Below are 27,500 nucleotides of genomic sequence, written 5' to 3'. Positions count from 1 at the left end.
GTTGCCAGTACTAGGTAGATATTACATGACATTATATGCTACTTACATGAGAAGTTAGCTAAGCAGCTCATCACTACAATCTGATGACAATCCGGGAGAGCGCAGACAAACATGCACTCTTTGTTTGAGTCAGAGAAAGACAGCAGCTTTAAACAGGCAGTCTGTGGAGGCCTGATTCACCAGCAGGGGCTGCTGGTGTGTGATGAGACAGACAAAACCTTAGCCACCCTATCCACCCCTGTCCCTAGTCGGTTCCCTGTCATCATTGGCTGAGGACACAGTTGGAATTGAACCATGGTCATGGAGTTCAGCTGGCGTTCAAAGTGAATGCCTTGATAGCTAAACTACCTGGGAGCCTATATCTTGCATGCTGTATATTTAGGAGATACACATCACAAAGTCTTCCAGAGACATTTTTCTGCAAATATTCCACATAACAAAGTGCCAGAAAATGTCTATGACTTATGGCAACAACTGCATTAGATATTTAGGATGTTCTCAGATATCCAGGGTATTCTTTGAATTCTCCAGATAATGGTTTTAACATCTAGAATTTCTCCCAGCCCCCCCTCTCTCCCTCGATAACCAAGAAGCTGATGGCCCTGGTGATGTTGTTTATTCCACCTTGGTCCTGGGTGAGAAGAAGAGGAATACTCAGAGTAAGCTTGCAAGGATGTTAATCAAATCACGATTGCTCTTGGTTATATGGATTGAATCTGGCAGATAACATGGATCAAACAACAAAGAGAAATATATTGATGATATGAGAGTATTTAATATTGCTGATGAAAATGTGTGGCAAGCAAAGTAGTACAGGTATGTATAACTTAATAGCAAGTAAGCAGGAATCATAAAAAAGCAGTGGTCATTGTTAAGTGAAAGTGTGTTAGAATCAGGTCTAGTGTCCATGTTGCCTCTTGTGTGGAAGTAATATTTAAGCAATCCAATACATTAACAAAGTAATGTCTTATTTGAATAAACCAGCAAATTACTAAAAACAGTCTGTGTTAACATACAGGTGTGGGTGTGTGTACGTGTATGGTTTTAGGTGTCATTGACATGTGAAAGTGTTTTGTTTGAGCTCTCTGTCTCCCCCTGCAGGCAGTGATGCGGAAGTGGTGTATTCCACAGTGAGGACTGCATAAAAAGAGAAAAAAGACTTTCTGTTCCAGACTCAACCCCACTCCACCCTTACAGACTAGCACCAAGCCAGGTTTTACTTCATACTGACTGTGAAACGATACATCCTACAGTGGGCTAAAGGGCTTTAGATCTTCATTTGATTTTAAATTCAGCTTCAGACTAAAATGGGAATAGAATTAGTATCAAAGCTTTGGTACTGATCAAATCCCCCCGGAGCTCAGTCATTGCTTGGCATGCAAATAAAAAATGTTACATCACCCCTCTGTCTCAGTCTCTTTCTCTCGCGCCAGCCCAAACTGGGAGATGAAGCTCCAACCGAGGTCTGATTGTGAGGCTCCATAACACACCGGTCTGCTGCCTAATGCAGTGTATACCTCGCATAACAATATTTGCTTTGCTTGGATTTAAGTCTACATATCCAAACACGTGAACACCAACATTTTCTTTCGGCACTATTTATGTACATACACAACAGCGGTTGAAGTTGCTAAGGAGTGCAGTTGCAGTGAGATCATTTAGCTGGTGTGCAGCTTAAATGCACTGTCAGAAATCAGGATCACGGGAAAGAACCACAGAGGGAAAAAAAATGATATTTATATAGTGGTAAACGGATTTACTGAATTAGATAGCAAAGTAGTTCTATTTGGCGGATGTTTTGAGATTGGTTCTGGCACAAATAACACATTATGGCACAGTTTAAAAAATTTCATTTTCAAAAATATGTAAGCACTCCAAACCTTAACCACGCGTAAAAGTGGAGACGTTGTTTCCTGCAGTGCTTTACGAATGTGGCAAAAGACAACACGATTAGCCTATTAGTGTAAGTAGCCTTTTCAGTTCACTACACCACACCACACCCAGATGAGTAGCTGTATTTTAATATATAATTCAACTATAATAACACATTCAGCTATAATTCATACATTTGTGAACGTATGTGTTGTTTCTCGCCTTTACAGGAGCATGTTCCCACACTAAAGAGCAACTTATCTCTTTGTTTATGTACTTTCATGTAGCAATAAAACAAGTAAATGTGGAATTCTTCCACAGTGTTGTGAACAGCTCTGCGGTAATCAGAAACCCGGCACGCACTTCACACAGAACATAAAGGGGTGGCACCAAGAATTACACTGTGCCTGCGGCGGAAGGGAGATGCAATATTCATGGGATCACATGTTGATTAAATCACAAATCACACAGAGCTCGTATTGAATTTGTAAAAAAAAAAAAAAAAAAAAAGACTTCTTGTGGAAAGTAAGAAATCAGAATGCGGAGAGCAAGAATTCGTGCTGATATACCGCTGGTAGAAACTGAGTAATCACAGAAAGTCTTCGCACCAGAGAGATTGTGTAGTGCTCTACACTATTTTTTTTTTTTGTTTCTTTGGCACGTACTAAACCTAAAGCCTAAACATACACCGTTGTTTTGATGTGTAGTTCCCCTTTGAGTTAAGTTGTAGACTGGTAATTCTGTTAGCCCGATCCAGCGATTACATCCTCGCTTACCCGTGGGGACAGTGGACAGTGTCCACTGGTTGTGGCAGCTAAGTCAACGGGCCAATACAGATTGGACGCTGATTGGAAGCACGCTCTCACCAATCACCACACAATTAGGACACTATTAGCGATCCTATCAGAAACAGAAGCACAGCTGGGGCATGTAATCTATTTACCAAGAATTTACTGTTTGCTTCTTGATCAGCAATTGTGAAACAGGAAATGAATGCAGGGAAAAAAATTGAAAACCTGTACAAATGTAATTTACGGCCATTTACACCGAACTTCAGGGTTTACATTGTCTTTCAGATGCTATTCTAAATTGTAGATCGTTAAAACCGTTTATACATGACTGCATTGTTTCAAAATGGAACTGAAATTGCGGCCGTGATTAACAGACACCTCCTCTCAGTGCTCCTAAATCGTCAATAACACAAGATAACTTATTAACCGCCGTTCGGATACTGCAACAAGGTCATCCCGCCGCTGCTGAACGGCAACAACGCGGAAACGCCCGGCTGCAATTAGTCACGGAAACCATTTTTTTTTTTGGTCATACGGCGAGAGGGGACGGACGGGGCGGAATGCGTGGCGTGCAGTCAGGCTCGCTGTGGGCCCTTTAAGAGAAAGGGGGAGGGCGTTTAGCGCTCTCCTTCTGCGCTGTTTTGTCTCACTGTCAGAGCGCGATCGTTGGGCAATGACAGAGGGTCGACGAAAGAGGTAAGGTAAACTGCTGATCAAACTTATGCAGTACGTTTGTGTTGAATTAAAAAACGATACATTAATTACCATCAAATAATTGCGATTTTTTAAGAAGACGGATTTCCCTATCCGTAATATGCAATTCCTTAAGTCTGGTGAATTGACTGTAGTCTTTTTTTTCTTAGTCCTAACATAGTTCTCTCCATCTGTATTATCTATTGTTCTCGTCGTTTTCATTTTTTCGTTGCATGTGCACGTAACTCTGGTATTAATTTGACGCGCAGCCGGGAAATTTGTTTTGTTAAACGCGATCGTTGAGACGCAACGTCTCTGACCCAAAGTGATGCCGGGGAGAGTAAGGGGATGTGCGCATTAGGAGGATTAAGGAGAAGTATTCACTGCTCCCCACGCTCGCACGGCCTATGAAAGTGGCCCAGGTTACTAACACATCCTATACAAACAATCAGTGGTCCCTGCGATCAACCCGCTCCCGCAGATAGCTGGCTAACGAAAGATAAACAAACGTGTGAAAAAAACATCTCTGACTTAGAGTAAATATTAAAAAAAAAAAACGCCGTGAACGTCATCTGTACCATACATAACGGTTCTCGGTGGGTTGATGATATTTACTGCCCGGAAATAAATTTGAATGGGAGGAGGGGGAAACCGTAAGAATAAACCGATATGTATTTCCACGTACACAGTGGGAGTATTTCCCATTTTTATATATATCATGAGTCCGGCTGGAGGGAGAGGGTGGGTCTGTTATTTTCTGAGTCACCATTATTTACAGATGTTCACCATTTGCAGCGTTCTTTTGTGATGTGTAGTCCAGTTAGCTCACACCACGGCTGCTTAAAGTGACCAAGCGTAGCCTTTCAGCGCTCAAGAGGTGTGTATCTATAACCGGAGCTATACAGAAACAACAAGGTTACACCCAGTAAATGGGGTTGGACGGTACGGTATGCTTACATGCTATATAACGCCAGTAAAGTGTAAGCTAAGATTGTGCATCGATTTTTGTGAGTTTGCTTTTAAAAATAGCGCCCCATGGTTTAGTATAAAACAATCAAGGACTGATCGGACATTCTCTTGTTCTTAGGTAATGCTTTTTTAGGAAAAGGGAAAAAAAAAAAAAAAAAAAAAAAAAAAATATATATATATATATATATATATATATATATATATATATATATATATATATATATATATATATATATATATATATAGGCATTCTGAAATGTGAAATTCCAAAATACAAATAATAGTAATTTACAGCATCTATTAAGAACTTTAGATTATGCAGATGTACTCTATGAAATTTTATATGTTTATTGTGGAATGATTTGTAAATGTAGTTGTAAAATGTATTTATCTATCTATCTATCTATATATATATATATATATATATATATATATATATATATATATATATATATATATATATATATATATATATATATATATATATATACATTTTAATTTATGATTATAGTGGCAGTTACTGATATTCTGATACACTCATATTCTGTTCCTTCTTTTGAATGCATGTCGCATCCTTTTCTATTCCACTGTTTTATTTCAGAGTTTAGCACACATTGTTTCTTTGTAAGGAATGGGTGGGGGAAAATAGTTGGCAATAAATGACATTTTGCACAATGCTTCTGTGGAAGGCAGGAATGGAGTAAAGGCCAGTAGGTCTGTACTGTTTCACTCTCAGATGCTTCGGTTGGGTTGGGGGGGGGGCTGTGTTGTATCCCTCTGTAGGGGGCCAGAGCCACTGTGCTGTATGTCTGTCTGGGGCAACACAAGGAGTGTTCTGAATCGCCCTGAGGCTACAGAGGTACTGTGCTGTATTTCTCTCTATTGGGCAACAGGTAAACTGTGTTGTGTCTCTAAGCCAACACAAGGAATGGTCCATACCTGACTCTGGGGCTACAGCTGTCCGCTGTGCTCTTCTTTGAGATGACAGAGCCTGTGCTGTAGAGCTTTCTGGTCTGACAGGGAAACTTGTTTCTGGATATACGGAGAATCTGTGGCATCTCCCTCGAAGGCCTCAGAGAAACTGCTGCCTATCAAAGATGACAGAGAAACTGTTGTGTCTCTTGAAGGTGATGTCGAAATTGTTGTATTTCTGAAGGATGATGGAGAAACTGTACTTTATTTCTTTGGGGTGATGGAGAAACTGCTGTATTTGTCTAGGGTGATTTAGAAACTGTGCTGTATCTTTCTAAGAGTTATGGAGAAACTGTGCGGCATCTCTCCAGTGTTATGGAGAAACTGTGCTGTATCTCTCCAGTATTATGGAGAAACTGTGCTGTATCTCACTGCTGTGGTGGAAAAACTGCTGTATCTCACTGGTGTGGTGGAGAAACTGTGCTATGGCTGTCAAGGTCGATGGGAAACCGTGCTTCCTTGAGGGAATGTAAGGGGAATATGCTGTATCTGTAAGCCATGGCAGAGGATCTGTGCCCTTTCCCTGGGCCTGACTAAGCCTCGCCCTCAGGGCTGCAGTTCCCAGCACAGTACAGTTAAGGGTGCATTTGTTGGAATGCGAGGCTGTAAATGCAATTAGCCCTGGGTCACATGCGGGGCCAGTTGTATTCATCTAATAAGTGTGATCTCTGGAAGAGCAGAACTTTGTTAAGCTATTTAAGCAGATTTGAGTACAAATAGCTGATAATCAACTAATAAACTTTTTTCTTGTTCCTTATTGCAGTTTAATTGCTGTCGAGCTAATCACAGAAGCACAGGAAAAAAAAAAAACGCTGAAAATATTATTGGATTCATAGAAGTGTACAGAAGAGATTTGTTTCATTTTCCTTTTTATTCATGTACATTTAATTACATGATTTGTATAAATGTACACTCCTGTATCTAGTTACAGGGAGTGCTTGTATAAGACATGTACAGGAATAGGTGATATTACATAACATTATTGGCATTTAGCAGACACTCTTATCCAGAGCAATTTACATCAGTTACAGTTTAATTTTTTTTTTTTTAACAATGTTATCCATTTATACAGCTGGATATTTACTGAGGCACTTGTGGGTTAATTACCTTGCCCAAGGGTACAGCAGCAGAGCCCCAGCAGGGACTCAAACCCACAACCTTTCGCTTATGAGTCCTGCTCCTTATTCACTATGCTACACCGCTGAGTTTCTGATAGGTTTTCTTATTGTTCTGGAGTCAGTGGGGTTCTTCTACACCGCTGTCAGCATATGATTTTTTTTCCCTTTCTATATCCAATCTCTGAGCTTGGCGGTAAGTTGGTGGTAATGTGTAAAGTATTAAACCAGTTTAGAAAATATTTTTAGGCCAGTCCACAGATGCACCCCAAAAGTCACATGAGTGGAGCGATTCTACTGGGGGCATGGCAACCTCAAATAAACTGTTGCAGGTGAGCTTTTGGTTTCCCACCAATCCCAGAGTGCTGTGCGGCTTGCCCAGCTGAGAAGTGATACTCAGTTGTTCTTGGAAATGAATGCTGGGAGAAGGTCAGCTGATGGCAAAGAATTAGAAGAAGAACAAGAAGAATCTGTGACAAGAAAACCCTTGTGCTCAGTTTAAACACCATTTAAAATGCTGTCGTGTGAGTCAGGCGCTCTCTGTGAGGACTGCTCCTGCACCAATGTGGTTTCCGGCATCGTGTCCACTCTAACCCCTCCGGTTAACCTGCGGAGTACACCGGTCAGCGCTCTGTCACCTTTTCCTTTAGGCAAAGGCTGCCAGTCGTAGCTAAAATTAGACGAAGTGGTCGATTTAAGATGTGCTGCACATCACCTTGTTTGACTCGTGGTGACCTGAGCTATCCCGGACCCAACATGGTCCGGCCTCAGCGCTTCCTGAGTGACCCCGAAAGGCCCGATTTGGGGGTGGGGAAGTGAGGTACTGTCTGTCTGGAGCACTTCCAGCCCCCCCCCCCCCCCCCAACCCCACCCCCCGTCCTCTCTCCCAAACTGAGCAGGCCATCTGCAGTGGAAAAGTTCCCCGCTCAGTTGTGGATTTTGTAACTGGATGCGGTCCAGAAGAGAGTGATCGTGTGTGTGTGTCTGTGTGTGTCTGTTTGTGTCTGTGTGTGTGTGTGTGTGTGTGTGTGTGTGTGTGTGTGTGTGTGTGTGTGTGTGTGTGTGGGTGTGGCTGTGCGTCTACATGTGTGTTTTTACTCTCTCACACACACAGAGAGAGAAAGAGAGAAAGAGAGAGAGAGAGAGAGAGAGCATGAGAGAGAGGAGGGGGGGAGGAGTGGAAGAGCTGTTCATTTTTTAAGCTCTTATTCCAGATTAGCACCTGATCCGTTGGCAGCTATTTGTGTTAAATATATGACGCGTACGCGTATATTTGTGTTAAATATATGACGCGTATAATTACTCCGTACAGTCAGTAAGAAAAATAAAGTGGAAGAAAAAATGTCCAAAGTGCAACAAACACTGTTTTCTCTCTCCTCCGCCCTCTCTCTCGCTCCCCCATTCCCTAGATGTTCTAGCACAGTTCAAAAAAAAAAAAAAGTTTTATCATTATGAAAAGCCGAAAAACATGGGAGGAATGTGGAGTGAAGGGCTTAACGCTCGGCGTTCATTCTTTCCTGCGAAGTGAGGGAATGTGCCTTTTTCGCTAGAGCCGGCCAGTCTCCCTCTCTCCCGGGTAAGAGGGTGGGGCTGGAGGAAATGGCAGGGTTGTTTCTGGGTCCCGGGGGAGATGGTAGGTGGAGCGCCCTTTCCTGTAACCCCCTCTCCACCAGCGCGTAGCAGATCCTAATCTAAAGCGGTACCAGACTGCGGCCGATCTGAGTTTATATTAGCACCAGCCTCTGGTGGATCTGCGCTGGCAATGCATTAGTACCAGTGAACTGCAGATCTGAGCTCACATTAGTAACAGCCTATAGAAGAACCGAGTCTGCCCTAGTACTAACCAACTGCAGATCTCAGCCTACATTAGCTTCAGCCAATAGCAGAACAGTGTCTGCATTAGTACCAGCGAATTGCAGACCTCAGCTGACATTAGTAAGAGAATACATCAAATCTAAGGTGACATTTGTACTAGCCTAAGATCTCAGTCTACCTTATCAACAGACTGCAGCAGTTCTTAGTAGAAGATTACCATTTTTAACTCATGATTATTAAGTGTATTCAAGCTTGCATATTAAAATTATGTTACGGAAGAGTGTCCCACTGTATATGTTTGTTTTATAAAATACATCATTTAAGGATATGTTTCTATTCCCTTGTTTATCAGGTTGCCACATCGCTGGCTCTCATTTAGTGCACCATTCTCAGTCAAATTCATCAGTCGTATGAGCAATTATGCTTTACGTGCAAATGTCAGTGTCTGTTAAAGAAAGTGAATCTCTGTGCGTGGGGAAAAAAAGTCAATCCCAAACTCTGAAGACAAGGAAGTGATGCAGCGTGCAGTGGTAACTGTTCAGAGCAGCATTCATCGAAAAAACAACCGACATGTTGCTTTTCATACCTGACTCACAAAAATAGAGCCAGAATTGGTGCATTCACTCACAGTTATGCTTTAAGGTAATTCCACCAAGAAGTCGGCTGTAGTCATCTAAAAAAAATATGTGAATCAAAATACATGTTTGTTGTTGTTCTCCCACAATGAATGGAACTATTGCTATTAATAAAGCAGTGTGACTGAGGATGGCTAGGTGTGGGTATTTTAACTTGAGGTGTAGGGTGTGTGAAGGGATCATACCTGACTGTGGGGTGAGGTTGTTGAACACCCCCCCCCCACCACCACCAATTTGAGCATCATATACAGGAACAGAAATAAGAGGAGGAGATACGGGTGGGGGGGGGGGATACCATGGACAGCTGACACAAAAAGGAAGTTGCGAGTGTAATTTTTATACTTATGGATGGGACAGGTTTGTTAATTGCGTAGGCCAGGGATTGTCTGGCAATTCTCCTCTCGAATCTTCATTTGGAACTTAAATTGATTTAAATACAAATGCGAGTATCAGAGCACAAAATGTCAACAAGGAAGGGTAATTTGTAACGGTCTATAGGGAAATATTTGCTGACCAAAGCAGGACAAGAACTGACACCCAGCAATTCTGCAGAGAGAAACCCAGTGGATACTCAATGCCACAGACAGAAAACCCATTTGGACTGAATGAGGGCAACTTGCGTAATCTTGTGAAAAGCTCACCTTCAGCGAAACTCAGTTGCGGCGTGTCCTCAGCGGTCGTTTTAGCGATGAGCGTGGTGGTTTTGCCTCTGTGAGCTGGGTCACTTTGGTGAGAGGCTTTGTCAGAGCTCGCAGTGACGTGCTTTCTGGGACGGTTCGTCTGAATGGTTTAGCTGCATGTGACAAGGCATTGAGATGGTTTTTCCGATACGTACTGGCTTTGCTTTGCAAATGTCGCTGCCTTTTCCTTCTCACTCCTATAATACTCAACCCTGATATAACCCAACTCTTATCTCAGGGTATTCAACCCTGATATAACCCAACTCTTATCTCAGGGTATTCAACCCTGATATAACCCAACTCTTATCTCAGGGTATTCAACCTTGATATAACCTAAACCCAACTCAAATTTATAAATAGTTTTTTATACTATTTGACATTAGAGATGAATTGCTAAAAATTAAAAGAATAAACAGTAATTGCATTTTAACCATAGGGTTATTACTGAGTTGAAAATCTTGTGCCAGATTTTTATTGGAAATTTGGATTGCTGCTGAATCATATTCTTTATGGCAAAAAGAAGCCGTACGCTCCTTGACATTCGCTGACACGCTGACGTCTAACACCCAGGTAGCTGTAGCTGCTGTAGCTGGTTTACCCAGAGGATGAGGTTTTGGTTGAAGACTGAGGATTTGCTCTGGAAGACCACGTTTCTGGTCTTATCCAGGGTTGACTGCCAGTGTCCATGTGTGACAGTAGTGCTCTAGCAGAGCCAGGTTCTGCTGCAGTCCCTCCTTTGTGGAGACCACAGGACCGGGTCATCTGCATGAGGCAGATATTTGTATAAGGCGAGATGGGTGCACGGACTGCCAAGAGGTTGTTAAGAATTCGTTTATGGAACTATTGAACAGTGTTGGACTTAAGTTGCAACTCTGCCTCACTCCACACCCATGAGTGAATAATGCTTGTTCCTTCTACTGCAAATTTATACTCCTTAGTGTGTAGGAGTGCACTGATTGCATGATTTCGTAAACTTTATCCCCTGCACATCATTGTATTAGTTGAATTGGCAAGCTATTATACTAGATTGTATCAAGTACATTTTTTTAAAATCTCAAAAGCAGATAAATCCATTTACTTTTGTTCTTCTGGATGTTTTCGTTAATTAGGGTTTGCCAGGTGTGAGTTTTGTCTAGAGTCTCATATATTGGGAGACTTCTACCTTATCTTGTGCCTTGTCTGGCCAGCTATTGAAACTTGGTCACGCAGCATGTCTAATATTGTGACTCCGTGTACGGCCTTTCGCTTGTGTTGTACTCTGCCTCACTTGTAACGAAAGGATAAAAGCGTCTGCTAAATGAATAAATATAAATGTGGTGGGAAACAGTGCGCTTGACTCTTAACACATTGTGCTTGGAAAGAAGGACCAGTGTCTGGGCCACACTAGTGCTGTTGAATACTTACCCAAGATTCCCTTTCCACCGGTTTAATATTTCTCCACTTTTATAATTAGGGGCAGTTAGTGCTTGGTTCCAGGTCTCAGGGAGACAGCCGTCCTCCAGTGTCAGAGTTAAAGAGTTTAAGCGAGAGTTCCTGTGGCTAAGGTCTGCTGTGTTTCAACATCTAATTGCTAACGTTGTCTCACCCACATGCCTCTCTGGGTCTGAGGGTCTGGATGTGCGTTCTTACTTCCCGTGATGCAACTTTGTGTTGTCTGGCAGATTTTCTGTCATTTTCAGTACTTTTTCCCAGTTGGTGCAGAGGCTTTAACGTGGTCAGAGTTCACGTCTCTGCTTTCATTATGTTACGTCACATTCATTTAGCAGACACTCTTATTCAGAGTGACTTACAGCACAAAAGAACAGAAGTGTGTCCATTCGAGTTAAATGAGCAACAGTGTCAGGGCAGGCTAACAACACTCCCAGACTAGTGAGTGTGAGCATAACACTACTCAAACCCACTTGTGCTAATCTGACTAGCCAAGGGAAGCCAAGTACACTACCATACATCCTAGTCACGAGATCACAGAATCCAAAATGCATCACGATACCACACACAAAATAAACAGCAAATCATTTCATTTCATTTCATTTTTTTTTTTTAAGGTTTTTTTCTTAACTGTTTTGTGAAGGCTTTTTCCTGACGGTTGAATTTTATGTATGTAAAATCCCCAGCATGCTTTAATTTTTTTCTCGTTTTTGTTTAATTCCTCTGTCCTGGTGTTTTTTTTTTTCACTCGCAGGAGGTGTTTGTATTCCCCGGGGTCTGGATGTAGCGCAGCTCCCTGTTGGTGGGCTCTATGCCCTTCCTGTTTAGGAACTGCCTCAGGCCGTTTCCAGAGGATTCACATTCTTGGCTGAACCCTAGCTTGTTTGACTTTTTGTGTTTTTCTGTCTTTTTTTTTTTAATTCATTTTAGCATCTGTAATTGAAATGCACCATGTAAAATGCTAGTTGTTGGATTGATTCCTTGTGGGCTGGGTTTGTACGGTAACGGTGAACTATCATGTTTTTCGGCCTCTGCGATATTAACTGATTTTGGAATGCTCTTCTGTGGTTTCTGTCTGTTAGTATCTGGGTCAGGGGAGGATCAGTTTTTTTTTTTTTTCTAAGTTAGTGCTGGCACGCTTAGACTTTTTCCAGATACAGAACGCTTCGGCTGTGGTCAGAGAGCGGGGGTTTTGTTGCCTGACTACAAATGCATTAATGGCCTTTGGGTCTAAATCCTTTTTCGGTGCTGTCTGTGACACCGCTGACTGGTGCTGAGCCGTAGGTGAACCTCCTTAGAGAGCCCACAGGGGTCCTGCAGTTTCTTTTCTGTGCTGGTCAGTCGCACTGTTGCGACCGCTCCTCTGTGTGGTAATGGACTTGAAGTCGGGAGGGGCATCTCGAAAACAGCCGGGTGTTTCCCACCGCGCTGAGGTCCATGTGAGTTTAGTCATCTGGCAGATGCTTTTATCCGAAGTGACTAACAAGGAAAATGTACAAAAGTGCATAGAATAAGGTCAAATCAACAGCAGTTAATGCTGACAGACCAGAGGCAGGCCATATGTGAACTTACATTACTCTGTACCACAACAACCAGAGCTGTGCTGAATACAGAAAAGCTACCATTAATGTGAGGGAAAAAAAAATGTTATTTGTCCCTGCCCACTTGGGTATTAAGATCTCCACACTTCTGCACGGAGCCTCTGGTTTGAGAATAACCACCCTGGATTTGGTGGTCGTGGATAATGTCATTTTCATAAGTCTGAAGGTGGGAGTAATCTGAAAACGGATTGATTTGCTGATTCGATATGAGGATAATTTGAGTCGAATGCGCGTCAGTCTTCTTTTAGCTGGGAAGGTGAGGATTGAGTCTTTCAGTCCTCCCAGCACTGCGCTGCTATCCCAGCTGTCTCTGCCACATCTGACTCTAGGGATTTCCAGGGACGGGAGTCAGTGCTACTGTATACAAACTCCGGATCTGTGCTCTTTTCCTCTCTAAATGCTGGAGAGTGCAAACCCTGGACATTTGATTCATACTGTGATTTGAATGACATTTTTTTCAAAGACATTTGTTAGTTTCACCCAAAAGAAATGTTTCATACACCTCAGCACAGTCTCCTTTATTTTTTGCTTTGGTGCCGTGGAGTTGTACAGAGGCCGTCACGGGGGAAATTAAGTGAAACATAAACACATAAACCTTCGTTATGACAGTGCCTCTCTCTCCCCCTTGGGACTGTCTGTCTGTGACTCCGTGTCTCAGGGGTTTAAGGACTCAGACAGGCTTTATTAGAGTGACAGGGGTTATCCAGTGTTGACAAAGCATTTTCTAGGAATGAATATATAAGATGAAGTATCCTTCCCCTCCCTCCCCTCTCTGTCTTTTTCTGTCTGTGTCTGCATCTCTGAGCTCTGTAGGTCTCTATCTGTATCTGTGTATCTTAGCTCTGTGGGTCTCTTTTTCTATGTCTGTGTCTGAGCTCTGTGGGTGTCTGTCTTTCTGTGTCTGTGTCTTTTAGCTTTGCGGGTCTCTATGTTTCTGTGTCCGTGTCTCTTAATTTTGTGTGTCTATCTTTCTCTGTGTCTATATATCTTAATTCTCTGGGTCTCTGTTTCTCTGTGTCTGTGTCTCTTAAGCTCTGTGGGTCTCTGCTTCTGTATGTCTGTATCTTTTAGATCTGTGGGTCTCTGCCTGTGTCTGTGTTTCTTGGTCAGCTGTGTCGCTCTCTGTCTTACTCTGCCTTGCGCCGCTCCCTGGAGTCATTTCCTAAACTCGGCCATATCTCTCTCACCCTAGGTGAGTGAGGCAGTGTGAACTCTGAGACACAGAAGAAGGAGAAGAGGAGAGAAGGAGAGCAGGAAGAGTCGGCGCTGAGAGACATGCGCTGAAGCAGACCCGACGGCCGCAACAATCCGATCACACGGTGAGGATTGGTGCCCCGTCCCCCCCATTCACCGCCCGCCGTTGACTCTCCCGTTTGATACATTATAATAAATTTCCTCTCCTTTAATCGCATGTTTTTAGCTGTTTTAGCTGCCCCGGGCCTCCGGCGCTGGGGCTGTGTTTTAGTTGGCACGGTCACCCTGCGTCAGGGCTGCTGAATTACTCACGCGGTGGTTTTTTTTTTTTTAGAGGGCGGGTCCCCTGGTCAGCCCGGGCGGTGTCTGTAAGCAAGAGAATGTCCGTCCCCATAAAAGAGTTTCTGCGGTCAGGGTCCCCCCCCCCCCCCCCCCCCCCACGGCTCCTCCCTCAGCACCGAAGCTCCGCCTCTTGCACTGCGACCTGGGAAATATGTGTGGAGAGGTCTGTGCTCTGTCCCGAAGATAGCATTAAAAGACAGCGTGCGCATTGTGCAGGATTTGGCTTTTGGTTTGCAACCTCGGTGGTCTGGAGGGAGGTGGGGTCCTCGGCGAGGGGTTACATCCAGTGGCCTGAAATAGAAGAAAGGTGGGTGAGGGGGAAGGGGGGGGGGGGGGGGGCTGGGATGATGTGTCCCCTCTGGCAGGCTTTACGAAAAAGCCTGAAAGTTAAGCGTTAGGTTAAGGGTTGGCAGTAGGGGTCATTTGGTAAGGGTTGAAGCGGGAGCGGTTTGGCCTGTTGGGGTTGTGTGTCGTTACGGCTGTTGTGGGGACTAGTAGACACATAGTCGGGGAGTAGCGCTGGTTGTAGATGGAGTGTTAGTTTGGGTCGTGGTGGGGGTGCAGGTCATTTGGGATGGGTAGGGATGTGTGTTGTTTGGATTGTGGTGCTGGGGGAGGGGGTGATGTTGGTGTGTGCGTGTGTGTAATGATGTATGCGGAGTGGAGGACAGTTTTAGTCATTGCTGAGGCCTTGGATGTCACGTTGTGTAGCGGAAGTGCAGACATTAATTGTATCTTATCAGCTGTTCTCCACCCACACATAAGTACACACACACAGGAGGACAAAACCACATTTGTAGGAGGACAAACCACATTTTGTACAAACAGAAGGACTGCTTTATTTAGGGTTACTTTAAGTTAAAAAAACATGTCTTTTTGCTATATGGTAGATTCAAAGTTACCTAGAAACAAAACTGGCCTGTAACAGATGCACACGCTTTAGTGTTTAACAGCAGTGATCAACTGAAACAGAAAAAAAAAAACACCCACAGGTCCTGGAATATGTTGGCAGCTCTCTGTGGCTCATTGAGCTGCCTTGCAAAAATCCTCAGTAGAGTAGTTACATTATATTACATTATTGTCATTTAGTAGACACTCTTATCCAGAGCTACTCACATAGGTCACAATTTTATCCATTTATTCAGCTGGATATTTACTGAGGCAATTGTGCGTTGAGTGCCTTGTCCAAGGGTACAACAGCAGTGCCCTGGCATGGAATCAAACCAGCACACTTTTGGTTACAAGCCCTGCTCTTTACCAGTACACTACTCTGCTGCCACTTTGGCAGTTGTTCTGTAGGAGTAGGTATTGGATCTGGGTGGTATGCAGCAGAGGAGGAGAGGAGGTTGAGGAACAGAGAAAAACGGGGCCTGTGGACCCACATGTAGTAAGTGGTTAACAGTAAGGGAAGTGATAGCCTCATTGTGTCATTTTTCAGCCCACACTATGATAAGTTGAGGGAACCTTGGCAGGAGCTAAAATATAGCAGCATAGCTGTGGTCAAATATAGTGCGCTTTGTGAGAAGGGTCTGGGCTGCCTGAAACCGTGAGAAAGGTTAAAGAGAAGGGACCGTATTCGGGATTTAAATGTCGAGACGCTCTCTGAATCCCGCACGCGATGAGGCCGGCCATCCCATAATTTCCGCAACCCGCAACGGAAAGCTCTGCCCCCTGTTTTAGGCGTTTGATATTCCGGGGGCGAAGAGGTAGCCAGCAGTCTGTGACAATGAGAGATCAGCACCATGATGTATAGTAATGAGTTTCTTCTGGTATTATGGTGCTAGTTTAGTTAAGAGTCGTCATGGCACAATCACTCTGGGCTTGTTGAAATACGGACAAAATGGAAGCTGGGCAGACCAGTAAAGCACTGCACTAATACAGTCTTCAGGAGATAACGGCATGATTTCCTCTGAATATTTGAAAGGAAGCACCATGATTTTTTTTCTATAATGAGGCCAGTTGAGTGACTTTTTTTAAAAGAAAGACAGAGACACATAGACAGAGAGAGAGAGAGAGAGACAGAGAACGGAGTCTAATATTACACCAAGCTCTCTAACCTCTGCTTTCAGCCTTAAAGGAAAATAACCGGGCCATCCTACCACAGACCCACCTGGGACCAAGAAGCTGTTTTTTAATCTGATTTTAGTAACCAACAGCTGGCAGTCGTCCAGTTTCCAGTGTCATTAAGACACGCTATTAGCCCCTCCGGTGGGACCTCTGCTGGTGTCACTGAGGCCGCGATTCTTATCGTCTGCACCGCAGCGGAAACTCCCATCATGCTCCGAGTGACCCCTCCGAGGGGAGACAGGCGCAGGGCTGTGGAGCAGGGGTGACCCATCTGGCCGAGAGCAGGAGCCAGAAATGAGCAGCGTAACTGTCAGAGGGCCTCAGTAACACGTTCTTCAAGTTTTTGATACTCTTATTGCACTGAGGACCATCAAATGTGTTGGTTCCCTACGTTAATTTCAGTGGGAAACATGACTCATTTTATGCTTGACGTGAGCAGGAGGTGATGGGATGGCCACTTTGGTAAGCATGTATCGCAGGACCCCAGATTTCAAGTGGTGAGATCACAGATCTCATATGAACCTTTGTTGCTCAAGAGTACCCCCATGTTTTTGTATATTGCAGGAGCTTTAAACATACACTATATGGACAAAAGTATTCGGATCCCTGACCATTACACCAACAGGGACTGTAATGACATTGTATTCAAATACATACACTTTAATATGGAGTTTTGCAGCTGTAATGGCTTCCACTCTTCTTGGAAGGCTTTCCACAAGATTTTGGAGTGTTTCTGTGGGAATCTGTGCCCATTCATTCTGTAGAGCATTTATGAGGTCAGGCACTGATGTTGGACGAGAAGGCCTGGCTCGCAATCTCCGTTCCAGTTCATCCCAAAGGTGCTCGATGGGGTTGAGGTCAGGGCTCTGTGTGGGCCAGTCAAGTTCTTCCACACCAAACTCATCAAACCATGTCTTTATAGTCATTGCTTTGTGCACTGAGGCACAGTCATGTTGGAATAGAAAAGGGCCTTCCCCAAATTGTTGCCACAAAGTTGGAAGCATAGCATTGTCCAAAATGTCTTGGTATGCTGAAGCATTAAGATTTCGCTTCACTGGAGATAAGGGGCCTAGCCCAAACCCTGAAAAACAGGTGTGGCCAAATACTTTTGTCCATATAGTGTATTTCACACAGTCCTGCAATAACTTATTTTTTCAAATCATGGCATTAAGCCAATTCATAGAGGATTTTTTCACCTCCACACTCATTTCAGTGGTCATGCATGAAGCTCTGAAGGACTACAGGATGGCTGTGGTGTGACAGCGTGCAACATGTCCCATGGTTTAGGAATGCTGCTTAGTGACACAAACTGAGATGCTTAGGCATGGACCCAGCTTCACCATCACAAGAATGTTTCTGAAGGGTTTTGTCTCTGATCTCCAGGTAAGATTATACAGGTGAGGAACAGATTGGCCATCACAGACGTTCGACATGGCCCAGGTGCTACAGATGGACTCAAACTTCCCAGGTGAGCACTGCTCCACCCACTATTATTCACACTCACTGTACTAACTGTACCTCAGTACCTTACCGACCTCTTGTAATACTTCTCGATAACTACTCTTAGCATACTGATGCACTTATTTGGAAGTCGCTCTAGGTTAGAGCATCTGCTAAATGACGTAATGTAATGTAATGTCACTGTCAATCACACTGCCCCACCCACTATTACACACTCTGCCCTGCCTGGTATTACTCACACTGCCCCACCCATTATTAGTTACACTGCCCCCTCAACTATTGTTCATACTACCTACTATTTTCCCTTTATCACTGTCTATCCTACTGTTGTACAATTAGTATTTGTCTTTCACTCTGCTTATTTTCTTACATAAGGTCCAGTGTCCTGGATGATTGAAATCCCACTTTACTTTCAAAGAGCTGATGTAGAATGACAGTGTAATTTATGCAAAAAAATATAAAAGGTGCATGTGTAAAGACGCTGTATATCACACTGTCAGGTGTGATAAAACACGAAATTAGCCATAAAAGTTTTATTAAGTTTTATTCTCATAAAGGTGTCATGTATGCTTTATGAGGAACTGAGACTGAATACGGTGGCATATCATGAGTGTGGAAGGGTGACATATTTTTCCCCAAAAATATGTGACATAAAAACTAGCTATGCATAACCTTAATATAATGACAGAAATCTTGTGGCTGCAGATATTTGAAACTGTAACGTGCTGAAGTAGAGACTGTGTTGTATTGTTTTACTCCTGTTATGTTTTTTTAACAAACTTCCTGTTCCTCTCTCTCCGCAGGGAAGTCTAACCCCACCTCTCCCACCTCCCTCGGGGGAAAGGAGGAGCTGCCGTACTCGGTGGAGACCCCTTACGGCTACCGGCTGGACCTGGACTTCCTCAAATACGTCAACGACATCGAGAAGGGCCACACCATCCGGAAGGTTCCGGTGCAGCGGCGGCCGCGCTTCGGCTCCTTGCCGCGGGGCTACGGCTACGCGGGCTCCTGGTGGACGTCCACTGAGTCGCTGTGTTCCAACGCCAGTGCCGACAGCCGCCACTCCTCCTACTCCTACTGCGCCCCGGGGTACCTGGGGTCCCGGCCCTCAGCAGTGGCGGGGACGGGGCCGGGCGCGGCCTTCAGCCTGAGCGCCGCCCGGGTGGAGAAAACCCTGCTGGATGCCCGCAGGCGGCTGGAGGAGGAGCGGGAGAAGGAGGCGCGCCGGCTGTCCAACCTGAGCAGCATGCGCGGCAGCAGCGTGGCGGGCTCCAACACCTCACTGTCCAGCGCCCACGGCCTGAGCCGCGGCCCCGGCACTTTCACGCCCGCCAGCTCCGGCCTGTCCACGCCCGTCTCGCCCAGCCCCGCCCACCTGCACCACGTGCGGGAGCAGATGGCGCTGGCCCTGAGGAAGATCCGCGAGCTGGAGGAGCAGGTAAAGACCATTCCCGTGCTGCAAGTGAAGATCTCCGTGCTGCAGGAGGAGAAGCGGCAGCTGGGCGTGCAGCTCAAGAGCCAGAAGTTCCTGGGCCACACGCAGGGCTTCGGCAAGTCTTCCCGCCAGCAGGGGGAGCTCTACATCCACATCCCCGAGGAGGATGCTGCCGCCCCTGCTGCCGCTGCTGCCACCGCTGCTGCCACCACGCCGGAGGGCTCCAGGCAGGACTCGGGCTGCGAGATCGAGGACACGGTGATCGTGGGCGGGGCGCGGCAGGGAGGGAGGCGGGAGGTGCGCTCCGTCGGGGTGGGGCCGGAGGAGGGGATGGGGGGCAGCCGGGAGGTGGGGGTCGGGGTACGGGAGCGTGACCTGGGGCTGCTGCCGGAGGCCGAGGCCCTGAGGAGCCGTGTGGGGCAGCTGGAGGGACAGTTGAAGACCACCCTGCTGGAGCTGCAGGCGGTGCAGGGGGAGAGGAGGGACCTCCAGCAGCAGCAGCCGCCGCCCAGGGCGGAGCACGCGGTCAGGGCCACCAGCGTGGGCTGGCAGGAGCTGCTGGGCGGGGCCGGGGAGGGGCTGCGGACGGTGGTCAGCTTCTCCCAGCAGCCCCTGCGGCAGGAGCAGAGGACTGTGGGAATCCAGGTGTACACGCTGGAGCAGCCCACGCTGCTGCGGGCCGAGAGGTGCAGCTCCCCTCCCGCCGCTGCCGTGGAGACGGGCAGAGCCACGCCCAGGGAGAACGGGCAGGTGGAGGCTGTCAGGCCAACAGGTGAGGAAACCTGACTGAGAAAAAGCTGCAGTGTGAGTGTGTATGTGCAGCGTTTGTGAGCGAAAGAGCTTACACGTGCTTGTGTGTCATTTATATTTACAGTACCAGTCGGAAGTTTGCACTCGCCTACTCATAGATTGGGTTTGTCTTTATTTTCACCATTTTCCACATTTTAGAATAATAGTAAAGATATCAAAAGTGTGAAGAAACACAAATGGAATTATGCAGTGACGATAAAGGCATTACACAAATCAAAAGTATCTTATTAGTATCTTATTCTTCAAAGTAGCCAAAAAAAATTTTAATTAAATTTTTTTGGAAATAAATTCATACATAGGCATCAACGTATGTGAAAATGTCTTTGAATGCATGTTGCCCATTGTCTTAATCAGGTCCAAACTTTTGACTGGTACTGTGGGTATTTGGTACTTTTGAGCTCTGAGTTGTTCTTCTGAGATGTCTGAAGTGGCTTATCTGTAGTGTTAGATGCGTGTTTATATAATTAGAAAAAGGTGGCACCTCTGTCTTACACATTTTAAAGCCCAGTTAGCTCATTCTGAGAATCACAATCACAAGAAACCCAATCACATGGGTTTGAAAGATTTTTGCACCATTTTAGTCCCTGTCACCAGCATATTCACATGCTCACATCTGATATGTTACCATTCATAAAAATGTCTTATGGAAAACTGCTGACTGAAATTCAGCTGGTCGTTTTGTCTGTCAGCGGTACAGCTATAAAGTCCAATGATTGCAGTGGGAAACTTTCTCCTGGCAGCTTCTTGCTGGAATTTGCCAAGGCAAACGGCAGTTGCAGAGGCTTAAATCAATTTGAAGGCTCCCATATTGCCTTTTTACCTTTTCAAAACCGAGGAAATACAGCTCAGTATATTGTCTACAACTGCTGATTTTGTTAGTTAGCTTGATGTTTTGTGACGTTTTTAAATTATAATACAAGCAACAAGCTAGCTGGCTACATATATGCTATGTGGATAGCTAGCAAGGTACACAACACTCAGCTAGTAATGCTGTCAGTTTGAAATGTCATAGATTGACAGTTTGATCGAGGTTATCTTGACCCTGCTATGAGACTGCAATGACACTAGAGAGCAAAACTGGTAAATCAGCTGAATTAGCTACATATCTTACTTGAAGTCTCCATTTGGCGTAGACTATTTCTGAGCAGTCTACAAACTAACAGGTACTCCTTTTTGCAACAGGGTACTTATTCTTAAACTATGTGAGAGTCATAAAAATGTCAATACATAGGATATAGAATGCTCTGGGTAAAACAGACAGTTTGGGTAATAATTCATAACCCTAAAAGGGTTAGGTTAGGTAGAGACCAAAGTCAAGGTTGTCTGATAAAGTAACCATGCTTGGATTAGGATTATAAAATGACTTCAGTCAAATTAACAGTGGTTAGGTCTGGGATGTGAAGATATGGTTTTTGGTTATGAGGTTCAGGTGTTGATGAGATGGTTTGCCTTTCAGGCCCCTGGTAATGAAGGGGTTATGGTGAGATATTGGTCAAACTGACGCTCTGAGGGAGAAAAGGTGTGAGGCTTGCAGGAATGGTGTGTCTTCCGCATTGTTTAAATCAATCTTGTGTCTGTGTCCATTTCTTTCCGTCTCTCTCCACCTCTCACCCTGGCTCTCTCTCCCTCCTCTAAGAATCTGTTCCTGAGCCTAGCCTCACTGTCTGCTTCAGCCAGGTCCAGCAGGTCCTTCACAGGGGTGAGGTGTCCAGCTCTGTGCCTGTTTCCATTCCTGTTGTGAAGAGGCTCAACACCGAGGAGCTGGAGACCAATCAGGCGGCCCCACGGAGGGACGGAGTTCCACAGCACCAACCGACAGGCGACCAATCGCAAGAAAGCGCATTACAACAGGGTAATTGGACCAAGAGGGAAAATGGCTCCTCCTTCTGCTCCTGCACTTTCTCTCTTTTTCTCTTTCTTTATCTACTTCTGTCTCTATTTCCTGTCCTTTCCCTCTCTCTCTCTCACCTTATCTTTCCTCTCTCTTTTTTGTTCCCTCTCTCTTTTTTGTAAATTTAAAATTATGATTCATTATAATTTTGCAGTGGACTGTATTGTAAAAAAAACAGGGTTACAAATGGCAAATACATTAGGAAAAACAACAAAATGATTACAATAATTCTAAAATACTTTTACATACATCTCTCCTTCTCTTCTTCTTTTCTTTCTCACCCTTCCAATGTGTCATCATCATCATCATCATTATCCCTCATCTTCTACAGCTTCACTGCAGCGCCCCCTGTGGCCTATGGGGAAACAGCAGGCAGAGGGTGAACCTGCTTCCCTTTCCACTAAGCAGAACCTGCAGCTCAGTAGCACCACCATGGGGTGAGGATATGCTATAATCTGTGTGTGTGTGTGTGTGTAAGCCTTTCAGGTGTGTGTGTCTTTGTATGTGTGGATATGCGTCTGTGTATGAGAGAAGGTGTTCCATGTGTATGTGTATATGTGTGTATGTGAAAGCATGGTGTGTGTGTGTGTGTGTGTGTGTATAAGCGTTTCAGGTGTGTGTGTCTGTATATGAGAGAAAGTGTTCCAGGTGTGTGTGTGTGTGTGTGTGTGTGTGTGAAACTGTTTCAGCTGTGTGTGTATGTTTATATGTGTGTGTATGAAAGTGTTTCAACTGTCTGTGTGTGTGTCTGTGTGTGTGTGTGTGTCTGTGTATGTGTGTGTGTCTGTGTGTGTGTGTGTCTGTGTGTGTGTGTGTGTCTGTGTGTGTGTCTGTGTGTGTGTGTGTGTGTGTGTGTGTCTGTGTGTCTGTGTCTGTGTGTGTGTGTGTATGTGTGTGTGTGTGTGTGTCTGTGTGTGTGTGTATGTGTCTGTGTGTGTGTCTGTGTGTGTGTGTGTGTGTCTGTGTGTGTGTGTGTGTCTGTGTGTGTGTCTGTGTCTGTGTCTGTGTGTCTGTGTGTGTGTGTGTGTGTGTGTGTCTGTGTGTGTCTGTGTGTGTGTGTGTCTGTGTGTGTGTGTGTCTGTGTGTGTGTGTGTCTGTGTGTGTGTCTGTGTGTGTATGCGTGTGTGTATGCGTGTGTGTATGCGTGTGTGTATGCGTGTCTGTGTGCGCGTCTGTGTGCGTGTGTGTGTGCGTGTCTGTGTGCGTGTCTGTGAGTGTGTGTGTGTGTGTGTGTGTGTGTGTGTGCGCAGAAAGTGAAGCAGGGCCACCTGCAGATGCACACATTCCAGGAATACTCAGGTTTTTCTCCCCCGGCTGCTCTGTTGTGTGGCCTGAGGGAATGAAGTCACATGGGGTTGGTCTAATTTTATGCCAGCTCATATAATAACGGTTAAAAAATAGGACGCTGCTGGGACATTTTTCCCCCCCTCCCCAATTCAGCACTGTTTTGAAATTCCTGAAAATCCTGCTCCATGCTGGTTTCAGCATTATTATATTATTGGTATTTAGCAGATGCTCTTATCCAGAATGGCTTACATTAGATACAGGTTTTTACAATGTCATCCATTTATACAGCTGGAGATTTACTGAGGCAATCGTGCGTTAATACAGCAGCAGTGTCCCCCTGGGGAACTGAACCGGCAACCTTTCGGTTACGAGTCCTGCTTCTTAACCACTGTGCTACACTGCAAGAACATGAGTGAGTGAGTGTTAAACACAGGGTACGAGTGAGTGAGTGCTAGGTATAGGGTGTGAGGATTAAGTACAGAGAGTGAGGATTAAGTAAGAATGTCAGTGTTAGGCATAGGTGGTGTGTGAGATTCAAGCACATGGCAGGTTAAATGAGGGATAAAGAAGGGATGTGGGGTGTATCCTGTGCTGCAGATACAAGTTCACATCCTCACAGGAGAGCAGAAGTTAAGTACAGGGAGTGAGTGGGTTTTAAGTACAGGCTGTGAGTGAGGGTTAAGTACAGGGAGTACAGGTTAGGCACAGGATTTTAGTGTTTAAGCAGAGGGCATTAGTGAGTGTTAAGTACAGGAGATAAGGGTTAAGCACAGGATATTAGTGTTAAGAACAGGCTGTGAGTGGGTTTTAAGTGCAGGGTGTGAGTGAGTGTTAAGTAAAGGGAATGAGAGCTAAACATAGGATGCTAGTGTTTAGTATAGGTAGTGAGTGAGTGTTAAGCTCACGATGCTAGTGTTTAGCACAGGGAGTGAGTGAGGGTTAAGTACAGGATGCTAGTGCTTAGTACAGGGTGTGAGTGTTAAGTAAAGGGAATGAGAGTTAAACACAGGATGCTAGTGTTTAGTACAGGGAATGAGTGAGGGTTAAGTACTGGATGTTAGGGTTAGGTACAGGCTGTGATTGAGTTTTAAGTACGTGGGTTAATGGCGAGTTAAACGAAGGTTAAAGAAAGGGCATGGGGTGTGTCTTATGTTGAAGGTACGAGTCCACATCCTCAGAGGAGAGCAGCAGCGATAGCTCTGATGAGGAGAGCGATGCCAGCGAATACCATGAGGCCAGGGAGAGACTCCCCGAACCTTCCTTCCAGCCCCTGCAGGAGGAACCCTCTCCCGCTCCTGCTATCTCTCACACAGAGAGACCCACAGAGTCAGGCGGCACCACCCAATCGCCGTCCACCACCTCAGCCCCCCAGCAGGGTACCATCCAATCAGAATCCAGCGTGTCAGCCCCTCAGCAGGCCGCGACCCAATCAGCATCCACTGTCTCAGCCCCCCAGCAGGGTACCATCCAATCAGAATCCAGCGTGTCAGCCCCTCAGCAGGCCGCGACCCAATCAGCATCCACTGTCTCAGCCCCCCAGCAGGGTACCACCCAGTCAGCATCCAGCATGTCGGCCCCTCAGCAGGGCGCGACCCAATCAGCATCCACTGCCTCAGCCCCCCAGCAGGGACCCCAGCCGCTGAGAACAGAACCAGCACCAGCCAGCGGTCCACCCCCCAGGGCCCAGGAGAAGGCACCTGGTAATGACAGCTCCAGCCCCTCTGCTCCTCAGGAAACCAGGTATGTAACCTTCCGGAGAACAGCCAGATTCCTTCACAACTGTCAGTAGGTACAGATGACATTGATTGTGTGGCCCAGTCATTGGGTTTCCTTTTAATTATGTCCATGGGTTGATATGAGTGTGATCTTAGATATTTGTACAGGTGTGTCAGATTGTGAGCGTATAACAGTCTTATTGTAATGCTATTGAGTGCAAGTGTTCATTTTTGTAGTGTGTGTGCGTGCATAAGTATATGTGTATTACAGTGGTGCTGTACTGTCACTTTGTAAGTACATGCTTACAGTGTTGATGTAATTTTCCATTGTGCGAGTGTTCATTTTACTCTCTCTGTGTGTAGGTGTGTGTGTGTGTTTGTGTGTGTGTTACAGTGCGGGTGTAATTTTACAGTGTGTTGTTGTGTGCACAGATGTTTAAGTGTGTATTATAGTGCTTTTATAATGTTACAGTGTGTGTAACAGTCCTAGTGTATTGTTAATGTGTGCAAGTGTTTTAGTGTTACAGTAAAACACTGACACTAACACTCTCCTCTCTCTCGCAGACTGGAGATGAGTGACAGTCTGAAGGCAGCTCTTTTGGCTCTTCAGAAGGCCCTGACTGAACCTAATGCCTTCAGCCAGCAGGAGGCGGTATGTCTTTCCCTCCACGAACATCCCGTGTGCATTGACCAGCCGCTTTGGGGGAAGGAGCAGCAGAAAATGTGTGAAATCCCCCAGCGGCCTGGTGTCGCCTCTGAGCTTTTCCTTTTCCAGGTTCAGTTTTTCCTCACATGTTCGTCCAGGAAACCACATCAAGTAACTCAGCCTTACAGAGGCGATCAATGACACATGAGCCAGTTTGTTCTGTGTATTAAATTCACCGTCATTTATAGGGCGCACAGGCAGCCCCTCCCATATCAGCGCACGCTGTGAGTGTTTAGCAAAGCCGCTTGTCAGCGTAATGACAGAGGAACACACAGGGGTACATTTACATTTACATTTACATTTATTTATTTAGCAGATGCTTTTATCCAAAGCGACTTACAAAAGTGCATACAGCAAGTATAGCGACAGTACGGGGACAGGATGTGTACAGTTCCACAATGAGACAGTTCTCAGCTGAGAGCAGCGTCTGTTTGAGGACACAGTACTATTAGATTTGTACAATTACAGCCTATAGGGCAACTAATACGATACGCTTTCAAACGGCGGACGTGCCGTTTGAACGGCTGGTGCTTGGCTTTCCGAAACAGAGCCTTTAAACTAAGAAGGCTCTTGGGTAATTCACACTCTCTCCTGTCATGAAGGATGTCGCGAAGTGTGCCATCAGCTTTCTATTTTACAGTAATGAGTGGATTTACCCAGAAAAAGTGTCACGTGTAAAAGAAGAAAAGGAATAGTTTGAATAGTTAGAACTTTTCCATTGATCGAGCTGCGATATCAAAAACATCCGCATCGAAAACTTGCTGAAATTATGTATGCTTCAGCCTCAGCTTCAGCTTACACTTCAATATCAGTTCTTTGGGTTCCTTATCTCGGCGAGCACATGCATATATCCAGTAAAAATGTCGGCCTGCTTACTCACAGCTGACCTCCGCGCCTCTGGGTCCTGACAAACCATAATAGCACCTGTCGCAAACACTCCTCGGCCCGGTATTACCTTTGCTGCCGTGTTCGGCTTGGCTGTGATAGGACAGGTCAGTCCTGCCCCAGATATGTCCGCTAAGTCATTGTAACATTGACTTAGCGGACACTTGTAGAGGGTAGCGGACACAGTTGCTGCCTGCTGAGTACGCAGCTTGCTTGATGCGACCTGCCCACCTGAGGCCGGAGATGCAGAGATCGGGGTCAAAGCGCCTCTTGTGATCTTACATTCTGAAGGGTCTTTTTCTGTTAGCGTAGTCCTCTAGCGAACATCTATCTCCCAACCATTCAGAGCTGGCCTTCAGAAGCTGCTGCTGTTGTGTAGACTGCAGTGCCCTCTGAATAACACAGGACTGTACACAGGGCAGCAGTGTAGCGTAGTGGAGAGGAGCAGGGCTTGAAACCGAAAGGTTGCTGGTTTGGTTCCCCACTTGGGAACTGTGACTGTAGCCTTGGGCAAGGTGTACTTAACCCAGAATTGCCTCAGTAAATATCCAGCTGTATACATGGGTAACATGTGAAAATTATAACCTATGTAAGTCGCTCTACATAAGAGCGTCTGCCAAATGTAATGTAATGTTTTCAGAATGTTTTCAGTTGTAGAGGATAAACAACATTTTTGGAGCACAAACAGAAGGTTTTCAGAACGTTTTTTGGTGTTTTCATGGTGTAAGCAGAGAGAAGGAGGCTGCCCATCCTGCCCACCCTCATTGTGTTTACTTCACTTTACTTCACCGGAGGTTGCTATGGGAGCCAGTACTGGGATGGCGGAACCTGGAGGCCATTTGTAGCTACCGACCTCCAGCCGAAATATATTTATAACCTGTGTTTGTTTATGGTCAGGCCGAAGAGAGCCTGAGAAAAAAAAATCAGTATACTAGGTCTTTGTGTAAGGAAATACCTATGTATTCAAAAATATATGCCTCAGAGGAAAATGGATTTCATACGGGCAGTGACGCTGCCAGGAAAAAAAAGCAAGAGCCAGAGTTTTTGGAGGAAGTGACCAGCAGAATGTGACCGTGCAACAAAAGAATACAAAGTACCCTTAATAACAAAAGAAGGTCACGGTCTCTTTTCTCCTG

General features: G+C 45.4%; 1 protein-coding gene across 3 annotated transcripts in view; it reads left to right on the top strand.

Moving 5' to 3' along the window:
* The first annotated feature begins 3,299 nt into the window (after positions 1 to 3,299).
* LOC118779055 (KN motif and ankyrin repeat domain-containing protein 2-like) overlaps positions 3,300 to 27,500 on the top strand; it is a 31,497-nt gene continuing 7,296 nt past the window's right edge. The window contains exons 1-9 of one of the 3 annotated variants that reach the window (XM_036530935.1): positions 3,300 to 3,359; positions 13,764 to 13,890; positions 17,558 to 17,642; positions 18,439 to 19,842; positions 21,517 to 21,732; positions 22,103 to 22,208; positions 24,217 to 24,434; positions 24,519 to 24,798; positions 25,338 to 25,425. In XM_036530935.1, the coding sequence (XP_036386828.1) occupies positions 17,606 to 17,642; positions 18,439 to 19,842; positions 21,517 to 21,732; positions 22,103 to 22,208; positions 24,217 to 24,434; positions 24,519 to 24,798; positions 25,338 to 25,425 (2,349 nt within the window). In that variant the 5' untranslated portion in view covers positions 3,300 to 3,359; positions 13,764 to 13,890; positions 17,558 to 17,605. Of the gene's footprint in view, positions 3,360 to 13,763; positions 13,891 to 14,377; positions 14,415 to 17,557; positions 17,643 to 18,438; positions 19,843 to 21,516; positions 21,733 to 22,102; positions 22,209 to 24,216; positions 24,799 to 25,337; positions 25,426 to 27,500 lie in introns of those variants that run through there. The other 2 variants (XM_036530919.1, XM_036530927.1) reach the window with 2 other exon arrangements.

This window comes from Megalops cyprinoides, chromosome 1, assembly GCF_013368585.1.
Source record: "Megalops cyprinoides isolate fMegCyp1 chromosome 1, fMegCyp1.pri, whole genome shotgun sequence".
NCBI classification, from domain to species: domain Eukaryota; kingdom Metazoa; phylum Chordata; class Actinopteri; order Elopiformes; family Megalopidae; genus Megalops; species Megalops cyprinoides.
Note: the sequence above shows the minus strand (reverse complement) of the source record. Positions and strands in the feature narration are given on the sequence as shown.